The sequence below is a fragment of the Calypte anna genome, chromosome 4, assembly GCF_003957555.1.
Source record: "Calypte anna isolate BGI_N300 chromosome 4, bCalAnn1_v1.p, whole genome shotgun sequence".
Lineage (NCBI taxonomy): Eukaryota > Metazoa > Chordata > Aves > Apodiformes > Trochilidae > Calypte > Calypte anna.
This window is the reverse complement of record NC_044247.1, coordinates 4,562,165-4,579,341: the sequence shown is the minus strand read 5'-3', so window position 1 is coordinate 4,579,341 and position 17,177 is coordinate 4,562,165. Positions and strand designations below refer to the sequence as shown.

At 42.8% G+C, this 17,177-nt stretch overlaps 1 protein-coding gene across 2 annotated transcripts; it reads right to left on the bottom strand.

Annotated features, from left to right (window-relative positions):
* Window positions 1-605: 605 nt before the first annotated feature.
* Window positions 606-14,916, bottom strand: SLC6A14 (solute carrier family 6 member 14). Of its 2 annotated transcripts, XM_030449256.1 has the most exons (14): window positions 14,822-14,916; window positions 13,894-14,062; window positions 12,046-12,177; window positions 10,334-10,495; window positions 8,905-9,040; window positions 8,367-8,499; window positions 6,430-6,570; window positions 5,236-5,464; window positions 5,026-5,151; window positions 4,805-4,923; window positions 3,498-3,597; window positions 3,150-3,259; window positions 1,966-2,133; window positions 606-1,379 (listed from the first exon to the last, which is right to left on the bottom strand). In XM_030449256.1, the coding sequence occupies exons 1-14, from the start codon at window positions 14,867-14,869 to the stop codon at window positions 1,230-1,232; spliced, it is 1,923 nt and encodes a 640-aa protein (XP_030305116.1). In that variant the 5' UTR covers window positions 14,870-14,916; the 3' UTR covers window positions 606-1,229. The 2 variants fall into 2 exon arrangements, with proteins under 2 accessions (XP_030305116.1, XP_030305117.1); XM_030449257.1 differs by lacking the exon at window positions 14,822-14,916 and having other exon boundaries at window positions 13,961-14,043.
* Window positions 14,917-17,177: the final 2,261 nt, after the last annotated feature.

Sequence of the window (17,177 nt, the reverse complement as noted above, 5' to 3'; positions counted from 1 at the left end):
TGTGGTGTTCCCAAGGAACCATTATCACAGTAAGAGAGATACTTCTCAGCACACAACATGTGTTCATTCAATCCATAGGCCTTTTTTCCTCTATCAGGAATTCACTTGTATTAAGAGTGAAGTCAGGTTCTTTTAACTTAACCCATTCTGCTTCCAAATGCACTACAAATGTCCTAATTTTTCAATAATCTCATGATTTCAGCAAGTTTTTGAGTAACACATTACAAGGCAGTTCTAATCTTCACTTGGGGTAAATTTTGGCTTCTTTTAGCTCTACACTGATAACACTGATTATTTTTAAAAGCACTTTTGGTCTCCTTTGGAAGGGAAAACCTAGGCCTCAGTGACAGATACAGAGAATAAAGTGATAGGTAAAGTCTGAGTGAGCATAGGAGAGCACCAGAAATCATCCTATTTCATTCTGCAGACCCTAATGACAGACCATGGAAACATGGAATTTTTGAATTACAGACAGATGAATGCTGAGAATACAGAGTGACCACAGAAGATGAATCCTGGGGTATTCCAAGGAGAATAATGAGAAGTGGAAAGAATCCTGGTTTTCACCACGTTAAGGTCTTATTTCCCATCATGGCAATTTTTTGCCACTGAGTATTTTAGGTGCACAGACAAAACACACACACACACACACTGTATCAACATCAAATCCTGAGAAGCCTTGCAGCACTGAGCAAGGCTTAGAGAGAGAAAAATTAATCCTGTTCCCTGAGCTATAGTGCCAGGCAGCAACACAGCTCTTCACCTCCCTGCTGACTGCACCCCACTGAGGATGGCAAAGCACAGCAGAAGGAAGTAACTGCTCATAGCACATGGGGGCATGAAAGCACAGTACCTTTTGGCTCAAACATCCTCTAGCTGGGGAGCACCAGAATATTTCTTTGTTCTCTTTCACACCCATATCTGCAGTCCAGCTGGATACTGGTTTGATGGGGTTAAGCAAGCCCAGGCTATCAGCCTGGAGAGCCTACAATGCCTTTTCCTACCCTCTTGAACTAGGTATCAGTGGAGATCTCAGTATTTGATTTACCTGTTCCTCCCTAAACATACAGCCCTAAAATAAAAAAAATAATAATAATAGAGCTCTCTTTCATTTGAGGGCTGGGTTTTGAAGGGCAGAGGGCTGATTTGTATTTTGTTACTGTTGGTCTGCATTGTCACTTTCTAAGAGTTAAAGAAAAAAAGACACATGTATCATCCAAATGGCTATCTCACTGTTGAGTGCATACGAAGCTAGACACAGTAGGAATCTCGTGTTCCTTTTCCTTTTTAGGATCTACAATATGGCTGTATCTTTCTCCTCGATGACATTCCAGGTAGGGACCCCAGTTTGCAGCAGGTCTGCAGCAGCTTGCAATGCGCTGGGAAGTAAAAAAATAACCAAGAGTTAATTGATGTCTTACCTTAGTAGGGGTATTTTTAAAGTTCAGTAAAGCTGCAAGTCTGACATGTCCTGCAACTCAACAAATGGCAAACAAACAGCCAAAGTTTTTTAAAATTATTCCAGTTGCTTTCTGCAGATTCAGGACTCTGAAGCGAAACAAGCAGAGGAAAGCTGGGACCAAGGGGACTCTTTAGCAAAGCTTGGCAAGAAGAGCACACCCCAAATCTCAGACTTGTTTATTTCTGTGAAGAACAGGAGGCAAGACTCTAGGAAATAACATAGGGACAGAAAGTGACAGAAATTCTTCAGATAATTTAAAGCAGCTGGAATAACAGCAGGGACCATGAAAATCACTCCTGAATGTGTGGGTTCACTCCCAGAGAGTCTTCTTATCAGAACCTGTTAGGATACACTTGCCTCTAATGCAACTACAAGAGGTGTATTTTGGTCTGAAAAACTGAATTAACAAACACCTCAAAGTTTTTGAGAAGAAAGCACAGACATTCCTGCTAATGCCAAGGAAAGTAAGACTTGAGGTTATGACAGCTTTTTTGTGCCCTTACCTGAAAAAGGTTTCCTTTGGCTTTAACTATTTTAAAAACAGCAACAATGGGAATCCAGATGACACAGAAGATAATCATGCACCAGCCAACAGCAGTTCCCCAGACTGGATATACCACTGAGCCATAAGTGGGAGGTGAAAATGTGACCAAAGACCAAACCAAAATGGCCTACAAAACAAGGGGGGAAAAAGATTAAGAGAGAAAAGCTGATTTCCAGCTAACTTGAGCCTTGAATCATGTTTTCAAGTTGGCTGAAAAAGGGCTCTCCAGAGAATCTGCACAGTTCCCTCTTGCTTTCTGAGTATGAGAACAGGTTTTGTTGTTGAGTAATGGCCAAGCAGTAAGACTTAAGGACAAGACTGAACAATACTGGTGCATCCTAGCATTTTAACTACATCTGTGTTTAAACAGAATGTGATCTCTGGGTTCTGTTGAAATCTCATGTTGGAGAATATGTACATTGCTACATGAGCCCAGTACCTTGCTCTGTGTGTTTTATATATTCCAAATTGCATTATATACTGGAATGTGGGGAAAAATATCTAAGATTAAAATTAGCAAATATTTCTACAGAAATGATACCTTAGAAGCAGCACTTTCTAAACTGCTCCTGGATTTATTTGGGGTCTTAAATTCTCTCATAGTAGGGGGGCTGGAACTAGATGATTTTAAGGACCCTTCCAACTGAAACCATTCTATGGTAACATAATCCAACCATCTACACTCACAACTAGAAGTGCAGGAGTAATGAAAAACTGAAACAGACATGATAGCACATAAAAAAGTTTCAGTTAGACAAGGGAACAGATGGACATCCAAAGAGCAAATCCAAGCCAGGGATCTGTCCCCAAAACGGAATCTCCTTCAAAGAAGAAAAATCTAGGTCAGTCTGAAATGAAGATGCTAAGATGGAGAAGCTGGTTGTTCTGTTACTCTTCAGGGCATAGAGCCAGATCACTAGCAGCTGATCTGAAGGTCCAGCCTCTCCTAAAGAGAACCTCAAGGAGGGGCAGCAGGTATCAGAAAGCACACATAGCACCTAACTTTCTTCACTGGCACAGCCATACTCCAGCTTTATACATAGGGCCTGGATGTTCAGTCCCTGAATCTTTGCACAGAAACCTCCTTGATACCCAGTGACTGCATTCTGTCACACAAAACACAATCCAGTCATCTATACTCACCATTAGCAGCACAGGAGTAATGAAAAACCAGCATATTCTCCACCACAGCCAGAATAAACATCCCTTCTTTCCAATCATCATTTCAATGTCTGCAATGAACCTGTTTCCTCCTGTTGAAAGACAATCAGAGGTTGCATTGTAAAGCAGGTGTCTCCCTTGCAGATGTGGTTACTCAAAAGGAACAGAAGAAAGGCAATGGTCAAGGTCAGTTTCTCCAGTTCTGTGGTAACCATTAAAGCTTTTAAGTCAGCTAAGTTATAAATGCTTTATTAGAGTAATTGATATTTAATATACACTGTGTCTGGGATGCCACAGTCAAATAATGGATTTTCAGTGCAAGTAATTTACCATAAATGTAGACGATGCCAATTATCTCCAGGACAGCTGCAATAAGGATTCCCCATCCAGCACAGAAGTGATCTATTAGGTTAACCCAGTAAATTCCTGCCTGTAGAACAAACAACAATGAGATTAAAATGTACCCAGTCCCAGTAACATCTTTATGCAAATAAAATAAGTTGCATTGTGCACGCCAGTTAAACTGATCACCAGTCTGAGCTTTTAAAATTCCCACTTCTCTAGGTTGAGAACTTTATTTCAGCTAAATATCTCTGTCAGGTTGAAAAGCACAATTGAAGAAACATCGTAGATCTGTATATTAATCACAAGGTGTATATATGTGCAAAGTATATATAGACATCTGAGAGCAAAATGTAAATTTGGAACTTACTCTATTAAACCTGATGCTGGAGTTTTAATACTGAGCTACAGCAACATCTATATCACTTATCAGTTCTGGTAGGCTTGTATACTCCTACATACTCAAATTTTCTATGTGGGTTAAACACAGCTTAAACAGCAGCATACAAGAGCAGGATCACAGAGCAGGAAACAAACCTTAAGCATTTCACATCCTTACACAGTATTTCCTTCACAAGCTTCCCTGCCATCATGTTTCATAACTTTTGTTTACCATACAGCGATTTACTCACCACAATTATCTTCTTTATAGTATCATATATATATATTATATATCATATATTATCTTCTTTATATTATTATATTTGACAGAAATCTGCTTTACTAGATGGAGTTATAGCAATCAGTCTTCAAATCTATAAAAGCAATTGCCTGAAGAAATTCACACAGTATACTTCAAATTCGTTTTATGTATGTATGTTTAAATATATATACACACAGGAGAAGTAACCATATGATCTACATATGCTTGTGAGCTAATAGGGTTTTATTATTTCAATAGGTTATTTCTCAAATTATGTCCTGTTTGGTAGTTCTGATCAAACAGATCCCATAGGCATGGATCAGCAATACCCACAGTGCTGCAGACACACTGTGTGTGCTTGAGATCACACAAATCATCTCCTGAACCCAAGAGTGGGTTGATGGTTCACAGATTCTGTACATGCCATCTATTTAAAAGCACATCTCAGTTCAATACTCACAGAAAACCTTAGGTTCTTCAAAGCTTTCCTCTGGGACTCTTATTTGCATGTTCAGGCAAACTGGCAGAATTCAAGAGTCTCTCAGATCAAAATCCATGCAAACAGGAGGTGTTACAAAGGAAATTTTGACTTAAGTTCATCCCTTGCAGCATAACTAAGCTCATAGACAAGAAAAAGAATTTAATGTCTTACCTGAGTAACACAGATGAGACCAAGAAGGAAGAGCAATACACACACACCAAGGGTTATTGGGATTCTTAACTTTTTCATCACTTTGGGATATATGTCTTGTATGGTGGTTGTAAGTGTTTCTGCAAAAGAAAGAAAGAAGTGGGGGTTTTGAGCAGAGGCAGCAGAATTAAGAGAGGTAATGGTGATTCAAAAAGTCACGGGTTACTTAAAATCCCACTCACCTATGGAAGCAAACTGAGAGTCAAGGCCCAAGAGCAGAAGCATGAAGAAAAACAGGAAGGACCACAGTGGAGAAACTGGTAACTTGGAGAGAGCTTCTGGGTAGGCTACAAATGCCAGATCAAATCCTGGAAAGTAGTGGAAGGAAGGAGGTTATCATCACGTCCTGCTCAAACCTAGTCCTGATACAGACAGTTTGATGGTCAACCTACCTGAATCCACGACCTCTGAGACATGTCTCTCGGACACGAATGCCATATGTCCCAAGATGGAGAATATTGCAAACCCAGCAAATACACTCGTCACACAGTTGATTACACAAACTAAAATAGCATCTGAGTAGCAGTTGTTGTGGAACTTATTGTATGAAGACAAAGCAACAAGCCCACCCCATGCCACAGATAGGGAGTAGAATATCTGGGTGGCTGCATCTTTCCAAACCTACCAGAAATAAGAATATAGGAATTACTTTCTTACTTGCAGTATGTATCATAAATATTAAAGTCTGCCCTGTGCTGAAGCTCCAGGGTTTTTACATGGAGCCTGAATATCACATCCTATTTCAAATCAGTGTTAGATTAGATGGGATATAGCACACTGGTGACCTTGCATCCTTAAGTACGAACAAAATCTTCTATGATTTACAAAGGTCACAGCTTGAGTATGTTGCCAAATATTTACATCTTCTTTGTCTAGCCCGGAAGAAGATATTTCATTCATTTATTCACATATGAGGGTTGTTGAGATATGAATCTTGTCAGAGTGCCAATGAATAAGCAAAACCAGGACCAGGCTGGAGGAATGAGAACTTTCACATGTTTCCCCTTGTGTCGGTCACACCATGACCCAGACAATCCACTTCTGCATCTGCTGTAAATACTCACAGCCAAATACTCACATAAAATTGGAAAAAACAAATATTGCACTTAATGTCTGTGTTTGATAAAACTGAACTAATGTTGGCATAAGCCAGAACAAAAAAATCCAGGCTTCCTTTACACAAGAAGCCCTTCTTGATCCACCTGATTTCCCAATGTAATTTCCCAGGCAAGGAAGAACCTAAATGTCAAAATCAAAAGCCCATCCAACCTGTTGATGAAGTCCCTTGAAATTATCAGCAACCAAAGCAAGTGGGACACGTGCAAGAGTAACACTTGATCCCACAACAGAAACATCCTCAGCAGGCCTTGCTAAGATATAAGTCCAGCATGACCCAGAAGAGCTGCTCTGAGGTAATACCACAGCTGGTATGGCAGGGAGGGGGCAGAGGGTGGCTATTTTTTAGGTTGAGAATAGCTTGGACTTCTGATAGAGTTGGAAGGGGCCTGGATGTCCAGTAGAGGAAGACTGCTGAAAAAACAGAACCCAGCTTCAGATACAAAATGCAGGCTGACACCACCTCTCACCTCTGCCTCCATCAGCTTGGTGATGTTGGACTGTTTCCCAATATAGTATTCAATGCCATCCAGAGCACCTTCCAGGGTGGCACCTCGCACAAGCAAGATGAGCAGGATGACATATGGAAAGAGTGCAGTAAAGTAGACAACCTGCAGAAAGAAGAGCAGAGATACACATTAGAAATGAGAGGATGCACAGGCCGTGCAGGAGGAATGGCCAAGTTTTAGGCTAAGGTCTGCTGGTACAAATGAAAAACAGGCAGCCAGGGAATTGAAGGCATGCCAAGCACTAAACCATCTGGCTTAGCCGGTTCTGGAGTTGCATTCCAGCAGGAGCAGAAGGCCCAAGCCACATATCCACTTTTCAGATAGTGCTTTACTAGTTGCAGAATTTTTTTGACATAGCTGGACTCAGCTACACCAGAGGTCTCTTGCAAGGCAATGCTTCTAGCAAATGTTGGTTGAAATTAGGTGATCAGGATGGAATTATGTATTGCCGAGACTCGGAAGAGCAGAGCAAAACAAAACAAAACCAAACCATGCTGAAGGCTTTCTTTACTAGGAATAAGGACTATTGGGTTCTCTCAGACACAGATGATCTTCATTTTTTGTCTACACAGTTTCTAGTGCTAATGGATCTAAGCCAGAACTAGGGCTAAGCAGTGCTGTTATCATGCAGGCTACATTCAACAATACTCTTGTTTCTTGAGTCTTAGTTTCAGTGTTACACAGACAGATAATTGACCTGGTACCACTGGTTACACCAAGCCATAGCATTACACCATCATATGGTGAGTCTGCTCTTTCTGAAGACCTCCTTCATATTTGCTTGGAACAGTCAATTCCCTCCACTCTTCATCTTTGCCTTGTGCCTGCCCAGCTAGATTTTTTTGAATCTTACCTTACTACTCGAAGAGGCTTACCTGTGTGCCAGAAGAGCAGTGACAGCAGGAAGAGCAAATTGCCAGGAACCCAAAGAATGTGAGTGTAAGAGGAGCCACGGGACAGAACAACTGTGCCTGGGAAAGCATCAGTGCTCCACTCTGAAGTGCTGAGACAGAGGGTCGAAAGCAGAAAAGGAAACATCAGACTAAGGAAAGGAAGACAGCCAGTGAGGAGCCAGGGAAAGGAACAGTAACAGAAGGAATCAAAAAGAAAAAATAAACCCCAGTGTAGAAATTATGAGAGAAAGAATAAAGGCAACAAGGACTGAAGAAGTACGCAATGCAAGAGATGCAACATAAAGGTAAGAAAGGAGCGTGGGGAGGAAGGAACTAATCCAGGAGAAGGTTCATAGGCAGAAAAGAATGGAATTCAGCCTGCCTGACAACTGGAGAGGAGCTGCCCCAGCCCAAGGAAAACTCCAAGCAGCTGTGCTCCAGTATGTGGAAATGGGAGCTCAGCAGAGCCAGAGTCTGAAAACAAGCTCCTCTGGACCAAGTCCCTTAAGGTAACTTGAAATCTTAAGTACAAACAACATGTCATCATCTGGCAGGAACCTGCACATGCACAACTGTTTGCAGGACTTGACCTGTATTGTCCAAACATCTCAACAAGTCTGGAGGTTCAAATAATTATCAGGTTATCGGGTGTTCCCAGGGTGTGTGCCTGAGTGTGCAGTCACATAACACGTCTGTCACAGCAGCCCAGGTGACTCCAAAAACTCCCCTGGAGTCACCTGCATGACAGCAAGATCCCCAAACACATGGCAGCCCTGGTGGAGCTAAGAGACCCATGTGTAAAGTAAATGCTGTGTAATCAGCACTGTGACCATATTTTATGTAGCTGTTATGAAGTTAAGGAGCAGAAAAAAAGTCTTGAATCCGAGTCCTACAGAAGGAAGTGGGTTAGGACTGCATCCCACCTTGTGCTAACCTTTTTGAGTCCAACTGACCTTGAAGGGAAGGATCAGGCCAAAAGTCTGCTAGGTGCACTTCCTAACTTACTTTTCCAGAAGATTTTATTCCTTTGAACAATGCAGCTCCAATAATCATCCAGGAGAGGAGGAGGCAGAGAGCCAGGTACCACACGATGTTACCAGTCTCATCCAACCCACTGGAACGCTGAAGAGTCACTTTACTGAAATCACAAAATGCTGCAATGAGAAGAAGGTGACAGAGGCACACACTGATCCTCTTCAGCGATTTCTTGAAAGAAACTGATCTGGTTTCTGCAGATATTACAAGACCCTGCGGCAGCTTACATAAAGATGCTAAGTAGACCCTACCAGGACTCCAGAGAAGACTTCTTTAAGCTGGACTATTTTTCAGTCTGCTATAGGTTGACTCATTTGCTTGTTTATTTATTAAAAAAAAAAAATTAAGAGCCCAGAACCATCGAATAAACTTTAAGTCTCTTTTGCACAGAACTCCATGCCTGCCCACTTGACTAGACTGTTTCTGGACAGCAAGATAAGACAAAAATAGAAGATGTATTCAAAAACCACAAGGCATTTTTAGCATTATCTTTAAAATATTTACTTACTTCCAGTATTGCTCAGTGGGAAATTGCACTGGTTTGTAGTTCACGGTGCCATTGATACATGTGAGATTGTTGCTTATGATGAACGAGTAGTTTGCATGAATGATTTCTCCATCTAAGGTTGCATTACAGTCACTTACTAAAAGCAAGAAAGCAAGCCAGAGAAAGGGAATGTTAACATAGAGTTGACTATTACAAAAATCAGACTATGTTTTCTAAACAGTTACAGCTTCAGTTTGCCTACTAACTGTCTCAAGAAATAAACCTGATTTATCATTTCCAGTTGTGACTTTGTTACTTTGACTGGAAATCAGAACACCAAGAATCTGTTGTGCTCAGCTCCACCTTATCAGCAAGAATAATTGCAAAGATCAGAACTGAGGAGAGTTAAGATTGTAGCCTTGGTTACCCTATGGAAATCTTTGCCCCAGACCAGTGCTACACACAGATCAACTTCTAGCAATTTCATCTTTTTATGGCAGAAGGCTTATTGGAACTTTTTAATATTGTCCTTAGTTGGGGGTAGGATCTGTTTGGTTTACTTTGGGCTGGGCCTCTATTTTTCCAGAACATGTGGTAAAGAACACTGTACCAGCATTTACTGGAAAAGTCTTGAAGCTTATTTCAGGACAGATTTTCTTCAATTCAGTTCTGCAAACAAAGTTTGGGCTAAAATACATTTTGTTTAGCCCAAAAGCAAGAATTAACTTTTTGCAAAATAAAGCATCTCAACTTCATTTAATAAAATCTAAGAATCCTACAAGAGATTTTCAGATATCTGGTTAAGAGAATTAAAATTATGTCAACATTTGGTAATGTGTTTCCAGCTACTAACTACTAATTATCTCATCAAATTCAACTTTTGCCTTCAACTGCTCTGCTCTGATACAGAAGCTGGTGCATAAATGAATGTTTGGCCATATACGTGCTGCCAAACAACAAGAACAATAGCATGGAGATATGTTCTGAAGAGTTAATAAAGTGTGAAACCAGTGTCTCACTGGTGCTCAGGATTACCATAGCAATAGACGAGGAAAGGGGCAATGAAAGAACTTCCTAAGAAAAGCTACAACAGTGCTCTTGCTTCAGGAAAGTAAGGTATTTGCTTTGTCAAGAAGCCAGATGAAATTCAAGTGCAGTATTTCCAAGGACCCCAGGTACTAGAAGTAACCTTAAATTTTTAAGGGAGAAGGAAACAAAAACAAACAAAAAGATCCCAGGATGTTTGAGCCCAGCTCTCTGCAGATTTCCGAGGCACCCAGAACTGGTAGAAGTGATGCAGACAAGCATTCTTCCTGTGTGTTCAGAGACAGAATTCCAGGAAGGGCTTTTAAGACACAAGTTGCTGTCTTGTTAATGTCATTTCTCAGAAAAAGAGTACAAAGTACAATTTATGTAGAGCAGTAATATTAAACCCTGTTAAGTACCATACCTAATCGTGTTTTGCTGCAGAACTCATCTGCCCAAGAAAAGCAGTCGGACCATGGCAGCACTTTTTGAAACGAGGCAAACAAGTAGTAGAGGGCATAAGCAATGATAACGTTGTAATAGATCGTCACAAATGTTGAGACGATGACCATAGTGATGCCCACTCCTAGGAAAGAGAAGAGCACAATGTCTTAACTACCCCAAACTTGAGGTTAAAAAATAAATAAATAAAAAATAGCCTTCACTTAACTCTTAAAAGGCTTATGTGGGAAGAAACTGAGGTTGGGTTTTTGTTGTTTTTAAAAAGAATTTTTAGGAACAACCGAACAGAAAAGGACAAAGCTATAAAAGGTGGGATATGATTGAAACTGACTATCTCAAATGTGGTTTTGACACAGAGTTTGAATTGGGCCACAGAAAAATTGAACTAGTTGCTAATTCCATATATAAAGGAGAAATGTGATATTTTTTCTCTCTCAGTTCAGTGAGAAGCTTTGATTATTCAGTAAGATAAAAGAAACTATACTAGGACTGACCAAGCCATTTAAAAGATTGCACTGTAATGCAATACTGTTTTGCCAATAAAGGAGAAGCAAAACAGAACATTAAATCTGTGCTGCTAATACTGTTCTCCTCTTCTGATAAAATGAACTTTGTTCTGTGAGTTTGGGGAAGTCTGCCTAATTAACCCGCTCATCTCAGAGACTATATTTAAGCGTATATCTCCACAGACAGATAAAAGATTTGATGTGTCTATAGGCTTTTGATTTACATTATAGACACTGCTCTCATGAAAGGGTGCTTGTTCTGCAGAAGAGACTGGCAAGGAGACCAAGTGTTCAGAGAACCAGCCAGGCTGTAATCCCTTTTGTTTCTGTAGAAGGTGGCAAGTAAAATTCTTATTGCATCAGAAAGAAACTTCCTTGTTCCTACACTAACTCCTCTGGTAGACAAAGAGGAAAAACAAGACCATTAACATAGTCCTTTACACTCATCCCTACCACACCTGGATGTACAGGAGTGAGTAAAGCACAGGGTCAGTTGTTCCCAAAGACAGAAATCTACTATGAAATCCAAAGCTTCAGAGAGACAGCTACCACTACAGAGTGCAGCTATATCTCTTATCACAAGAGGCCCCTCACCTTACAAAGCTGGAGTCCAGCCTATTTTATCACACCAGCAAATAACTCCCAAGGCAGAGAGTTGGATGCAAACGCACAGCATTGCATAAAGCAATCAAACCCACATACCTGTGCCAATGCTGGCAGCCAAATATAGAATTAGGCCATTCAACATGGACCTGCCTTACAAGCTACACAGGACATAAAGAAACATCAATAAAGTTAAGTTCTAAAAATTATTTTCAGTCTGTTGCACACTGTGTCAGGTGATGTACTGAGAAATTCCCCTCACACATCTAACAGGGTGATTTCCTTCCCAGTTGCAGTTAGGGTGGTGTGCTGCATAACACCTGGAGAATCATTGATAAAACCTCTCAGCATTGATAACCTTTTTGGGGAAATCTTTAATCCATATCTGTTAACTAATTAAAGAATGAGGAAAATCTACTTGGGAACATAATACCGACCTTGTAACACTGAGAATATTCTCTACATGGAAATAATCTTCTCAGAGTTAGTAAATGTGAAGAAATCATTATTTCAAACCTGTTTGTTACTAGAACAAAAAGATGTAAGGAAACATAACAATACCAACCTTGAAACAACGGTAATATTCTCCAGACAGAAACTGGCCCTAGGCTGGCAAACTGCCCAAGGGAACATTCCATGAAAAATAAGGGCAAGCCAGCTAATGCCAACATCAGGGTGTATGGGATTAGAAAAGCACCTGGAGAGAGAGGGGGGGGGGGAAACCACAAACACAGAGAAAAAAATTAATCTTCTAGTATTCATCACAGTTCTGTCACATTTTATATTCCCCTTCCTCTCCCCTCACAAACCCCAGGCAAATATCCCTCAGTGGGTTTTTTTTGCTTTTTGCAGAATACAGAGATTTGTTTCTAAATCTTGTTTTCTGTAAGGCTAAATTGTATGTGTGGTGACGAGACAGATTACCAGGAGAGCTGGTGACTTACATAGGATGTCTTCTCAAAAAACTATTGAAGACATACTGCTTTTATACAAGCAGGAACACTTCTGAGCTGTAGGCACCATCTAGCAGTCTACTTCTAGTTTATCTTTCAGCATTTAATTTAAAAAAGAAACAGACCCATTCCTTCATGTATTTAGCTGTAATTTGCAATTGCCCTGTTAGAGTAAGCTACTGGACATTAAAGGATGAAACTTATTTTCTATGGCTGGCTGAGCCCTGTGTCAAACAGCATCTCAGCATAGTATTTATTCAAGTCCATTTTAAAGTGCACATTAACCTGATATCAATGACAGACCTGTTCTGTGAAAAGGACTGGCTTGTCTTTGCATGCACATAGATGATAGGGTGAGCAGGAGGAGGAGTTTCCCGAGCACAACCTGATATCCCCACAGAAATCTGTTCTTTACTCTCAGTGAACTTAAAGTAATACAGGACCCAGTTTTGCAAGGAAATGCAAATACCTGCTGTAATTTAAGGAAGTAAATAGTCCCATAGAATTAACTGGGTTATTCCTGTGTTTCGAAACAAGCTATCTTGATCAGTTGTGGGCAAGGGGCACTGAGCAGGATAGAAGCAGCAGCACAAATATCCTTGAAATGCAGAGCTTTCTGCTGTGGCAGGTAAGAGAAAAACCACATCTAGTAGAAGGGCTGATGTCACAATTTGATTTGTTTCCATAATTTTCTTTCAACAAAACTAAGTAACCCAGCCAAACTCACTTCAACAGAACCTCTGTACCAAGAATGCCACCTTGTGTCCCACACATAGCTGTATGGGTTGTGCTGCATTTACAGTCCAGAATTTGACTTCCAAAGACTGTCAGGCAGAGAAAATAAGTACATACAAGTAAGTCCTCTGCAGTTACTTAGCATTTATGTGCTCTTTAATTACTAGTGGTTGCTTGGCAAGTAGACAAAACTATGCAATAGCAGCCAAGGAAGCCAGTGCCTTCATTTGGCTTTGCCACTAATTCATTGTGTAAGAAGGTAGAGGCTATCTCTGCTTTGCACTTCCCAAGTATCAGATGGGGATAATTATTGAGCTTGTATAATTATTCCAGCTTAGCTCGTTTGCCTGGCAAAACAAAAGTGCAGAGGAGATTCAATTGCTCTCTATAAACATATCAGGGAGGTAAGAACTGGCGAGGGAATACAGATATTTAGGCAAGAAGAAGATATCAGTACATTGACAAAAAGACGCATGCTGTTCCAGAGCAAATCAGAAAAGTTCTGGAATTCTCAGGCAGAATTTTGCAGTAAAAATAAACAAAAATTTTATGCCTCTTTCTCCTCTTCCCATACCCATCAGCAGACAGCTGATGCTTCCTAGGTGATGCTCATATCCAGCTTGAAAAATCATGATCAGCCTCAGAGCTGGCCCTTGGAGCTGGCCCTCCTCTCTCTCTTGGTGATAGGAAGGTGCCCACCCGACTCTGCCATTCAGTACAGGTACCTCCGCCGTTCTGGTAGGTGAGGTAGGGAAACCTCCAGACATTGCCCAGCCCCACAGCGTAGCCCACCATGGAGAGCAGGTAATCGGCTTTGTTTGACCAGTTGCCACGCTCTGCATTCTCATCACTGGGACTGGCATGGCCATCTTTCTCGTTTGATAAACTGAAGTCCTTTGAAGAGAAGAAGAGGGAAGGCTCAGCATCACCCCACAGGTGAGTGGAATAGTCACATCCACATTTCACAGTTCAGAGCAGCGCTTGGGCATTACTTGGAAGGGCAGCAAGACAGGGTGGGAAAAGCCAGCTGCGCTGCCCTCTCCCCAGCAGGACAGCATGAGCCTGGGAAGAAGGTGCCCCTGGAGGTCCAAAGAACCTTCATGGCCAGTCTTTCTTCTCTATTCCTACCTTAGTCTCCTGTGCTGTCACCTCCTGGGGGCAGCACGTCCAGGCTACTCCCCTATTCGGTCCCTGCAAATGCCCAGATGCCCCCATGCCTGTTCAGGTGTTTACCCTGGCACCACATACCTACATGCACACTTCAAAAGCATACGCCCTTTCACATCTGCCCAGGTGCCCCATACCTGCCCGAGTGCTCATCTTACCTACCCCAGTGTTCCTATATTCCCATAACTGTCTGGATCTCATCTGCCCAGAAAATTTCATTTCTGCCCAGGTGCACCATACCTCACCTGCCAAGTACTCCCACAGCTTCCCAGGTACCTACACCTACTTGCCAAAGTGTCCCTATGCCTACCTGGGCACTTCCATGACCTATCTGCTCAGGTGCACCCACACCTGCCGGTGTTCTTCCACATCTGCCCAGGCGCACCCTTACAGCCACGTGCCCAGGTACCCCCAATGCCCCACATGCCCAGGTGCTTTCATACCTGCCCGGCTGTCCCCATCCAGCCACCCCCCCAGCAGCCTCACCTTCTTCTTCCCACAGGAGAGGAAGTCCGGCAGGTTGAGCATCCCCATAGCTGCCGCCGCTGGGACCGCTGCTCTCTGCCCGCGCTGCCCGGTGCCCGGCCCTTTATCGGAGCCACCTCCCTCCCTCCCGCCCGCCCCCCGCCGCCCTGCCGGTAACCGCAGACCCTTCCTGGGCTTCCCCGAGGCTCGGGCGGGGCCGCTGGCGATGTGGCACCGCCCGCCCCGGGGCTCCCCCTCGTCGCCGGCACCAGCCCCGTGCCCGCTCCCCCGCTGCACCCCCAACCCACTGACCCTCCTCCAGCCCTGCGCCCACTTCCTTGGGAACACCCACCTGCCTGACCCTGACCCTGCCGGGCCTCCTGCCCACTTCCCCTCCTAAACATCCCACACTCCCTTCCCTTCTCACCTTACCCCGTCCCACTTCCCCTGCCCTGCACCGCCTGGGCTCACTCCCTCAGCCCTCCTGGCACTCCTGCCCACTGCCTTCCTCTTCTAGCATGCTCCCCACTCATCGCCCTTCTTCCCTCTCTGTCAGTTCCTTCCTACAGTCCCAGCCCTTTTCTTCTACCTACAAGGCTGCCAACTCCTCATCACACACTGGTTCTCTTGTGGGCAGTATAGTTCTGCCTGAGCAGCCCTGCTGCCTTCCTACTCATCCCCAGAGAGCCCCTGCCCAGCTGCCTCACCTGCTTCACCTACAGCTGCTTGCTCACATGGATCCCTCTCCACCCATTCCTGCCTCTCATTCCTTCCTGCTATACACTGGACACTAGGAAAAAATGCAGGTAATACAAGCAAAGCCAGCTCCAGAGGAGGAATTTAACAAGCTCTGACTTCAAGACCTTTCTAAGTCTTCCCCTATTTCACCCACCAAAGTGACCTTCCCCAGGCACCTCCTACGGATGCTTGGGAGAATGCTGCCCAAAGCACACTCCATGTACAGGCACAAGGAGTAGACTGGCTCCTTAATTGCTCTCCTCCATTTCTAATTGCTCTTTTCCACGGCTCTTTCAGATCTACACTGTGTCAAACACACTTTCTGACCTCAGTTAGTGTGGCTTTTTGTTGAGGAAAGTGCTCCACAGTATGGCTCCATATAGCCATGACTGAGAGGAGCAAGGAGTGTGTGGGACAGCATCTAAAAGGTAGGAAGGTAAAATAAGATTGTATTTTATCAACCTGTGTAGCAGGTTCACTAGTAGACTCCTCTTTTAGAAACTGGAAGGATGCCAGGATACTCGCATCTTTCAAACAAAACATGACTACAGGCATAGTACAGGATACAGGCTTTGGGGAGAATAAATAAATAAAAGTTTGAGAAAACACTCCTCCACAGGCTGCCTGGGAATTCTGGGTGTAAGTAGGGAAGCCACAATGTCAAAAACAAACCTTCAAACCAGTTCTGTATGAAACAATATAAAACCCACCCACACTGAGGACACACTGAGAAATCAACCAATACTCTTCCAAAGCCTACCTCAGCTGTACACAAACTAAATGAACCTTTTTGGCAATCCTCATCTGAGTTACAAATTTGAAACAAAATGTGATTGCATGGTTTTAGGTCGTATTCTGGGTAACTTCAGTATCTGTGGGTCACTCTCTCCCAAGGAAAAACAAAAACATTCCTGTGAACAATGCTGGGCCTGACAAAGTGATCCAAACTTGTGATTCAGAACTGGTTATCAGCTTGTTTAGAAATGAAATGAGATGAAAAACAAGCTGTTAGCCACAGCCTCTCCCTCCTTATTAGGATTAAGTGCACGTTGTAATGTTGGGGAGTCATTGACAGCGGCATTCTCTCTGTGTAACTCAAGATGACGAAAAGTAAGACTATACTTGAGGTGCCACTTCTGGGATGTCTGTTCTGTTTCTGACCATGTAAAATTTTCATTTCTGGTGCATTTTCTGTTTTTTAAAGAAGAAAAACAAAAATCACAGCACAGTCGAAATTCCAGAGATGAGCTGTGGAGAGATGGATATCATTAAAGAGAGAATTGTGCCTGAAGCAGAGCTTGATTTTGCCTCTGTGTTAGCTATGCAGCTGAATAGCACAGCAGTTTGATTTGCATTCAGTGGAGTCCATCAGGTTGAGCCCTGAAGGCTGGTTCCTCACAGCTACCATAGGCACCCATAGGCCAAGCACCCTGCAAGCCATTTACCACTGGAATGTCTCTGGCTAGAAATAGAGATAACAACCAGCAAAGCCAAGAGAGCTTGGCTCTGCCATAGCTGAGCTATCCCATATCCTGACTATCAATGTTAACTGAAGTATCCAAGTAATATTTTTTTCTTTGGAAAGCGCCCCTGGATTACTATGGACACTACCTACTGAACAATTTGTTAATCTAATGGA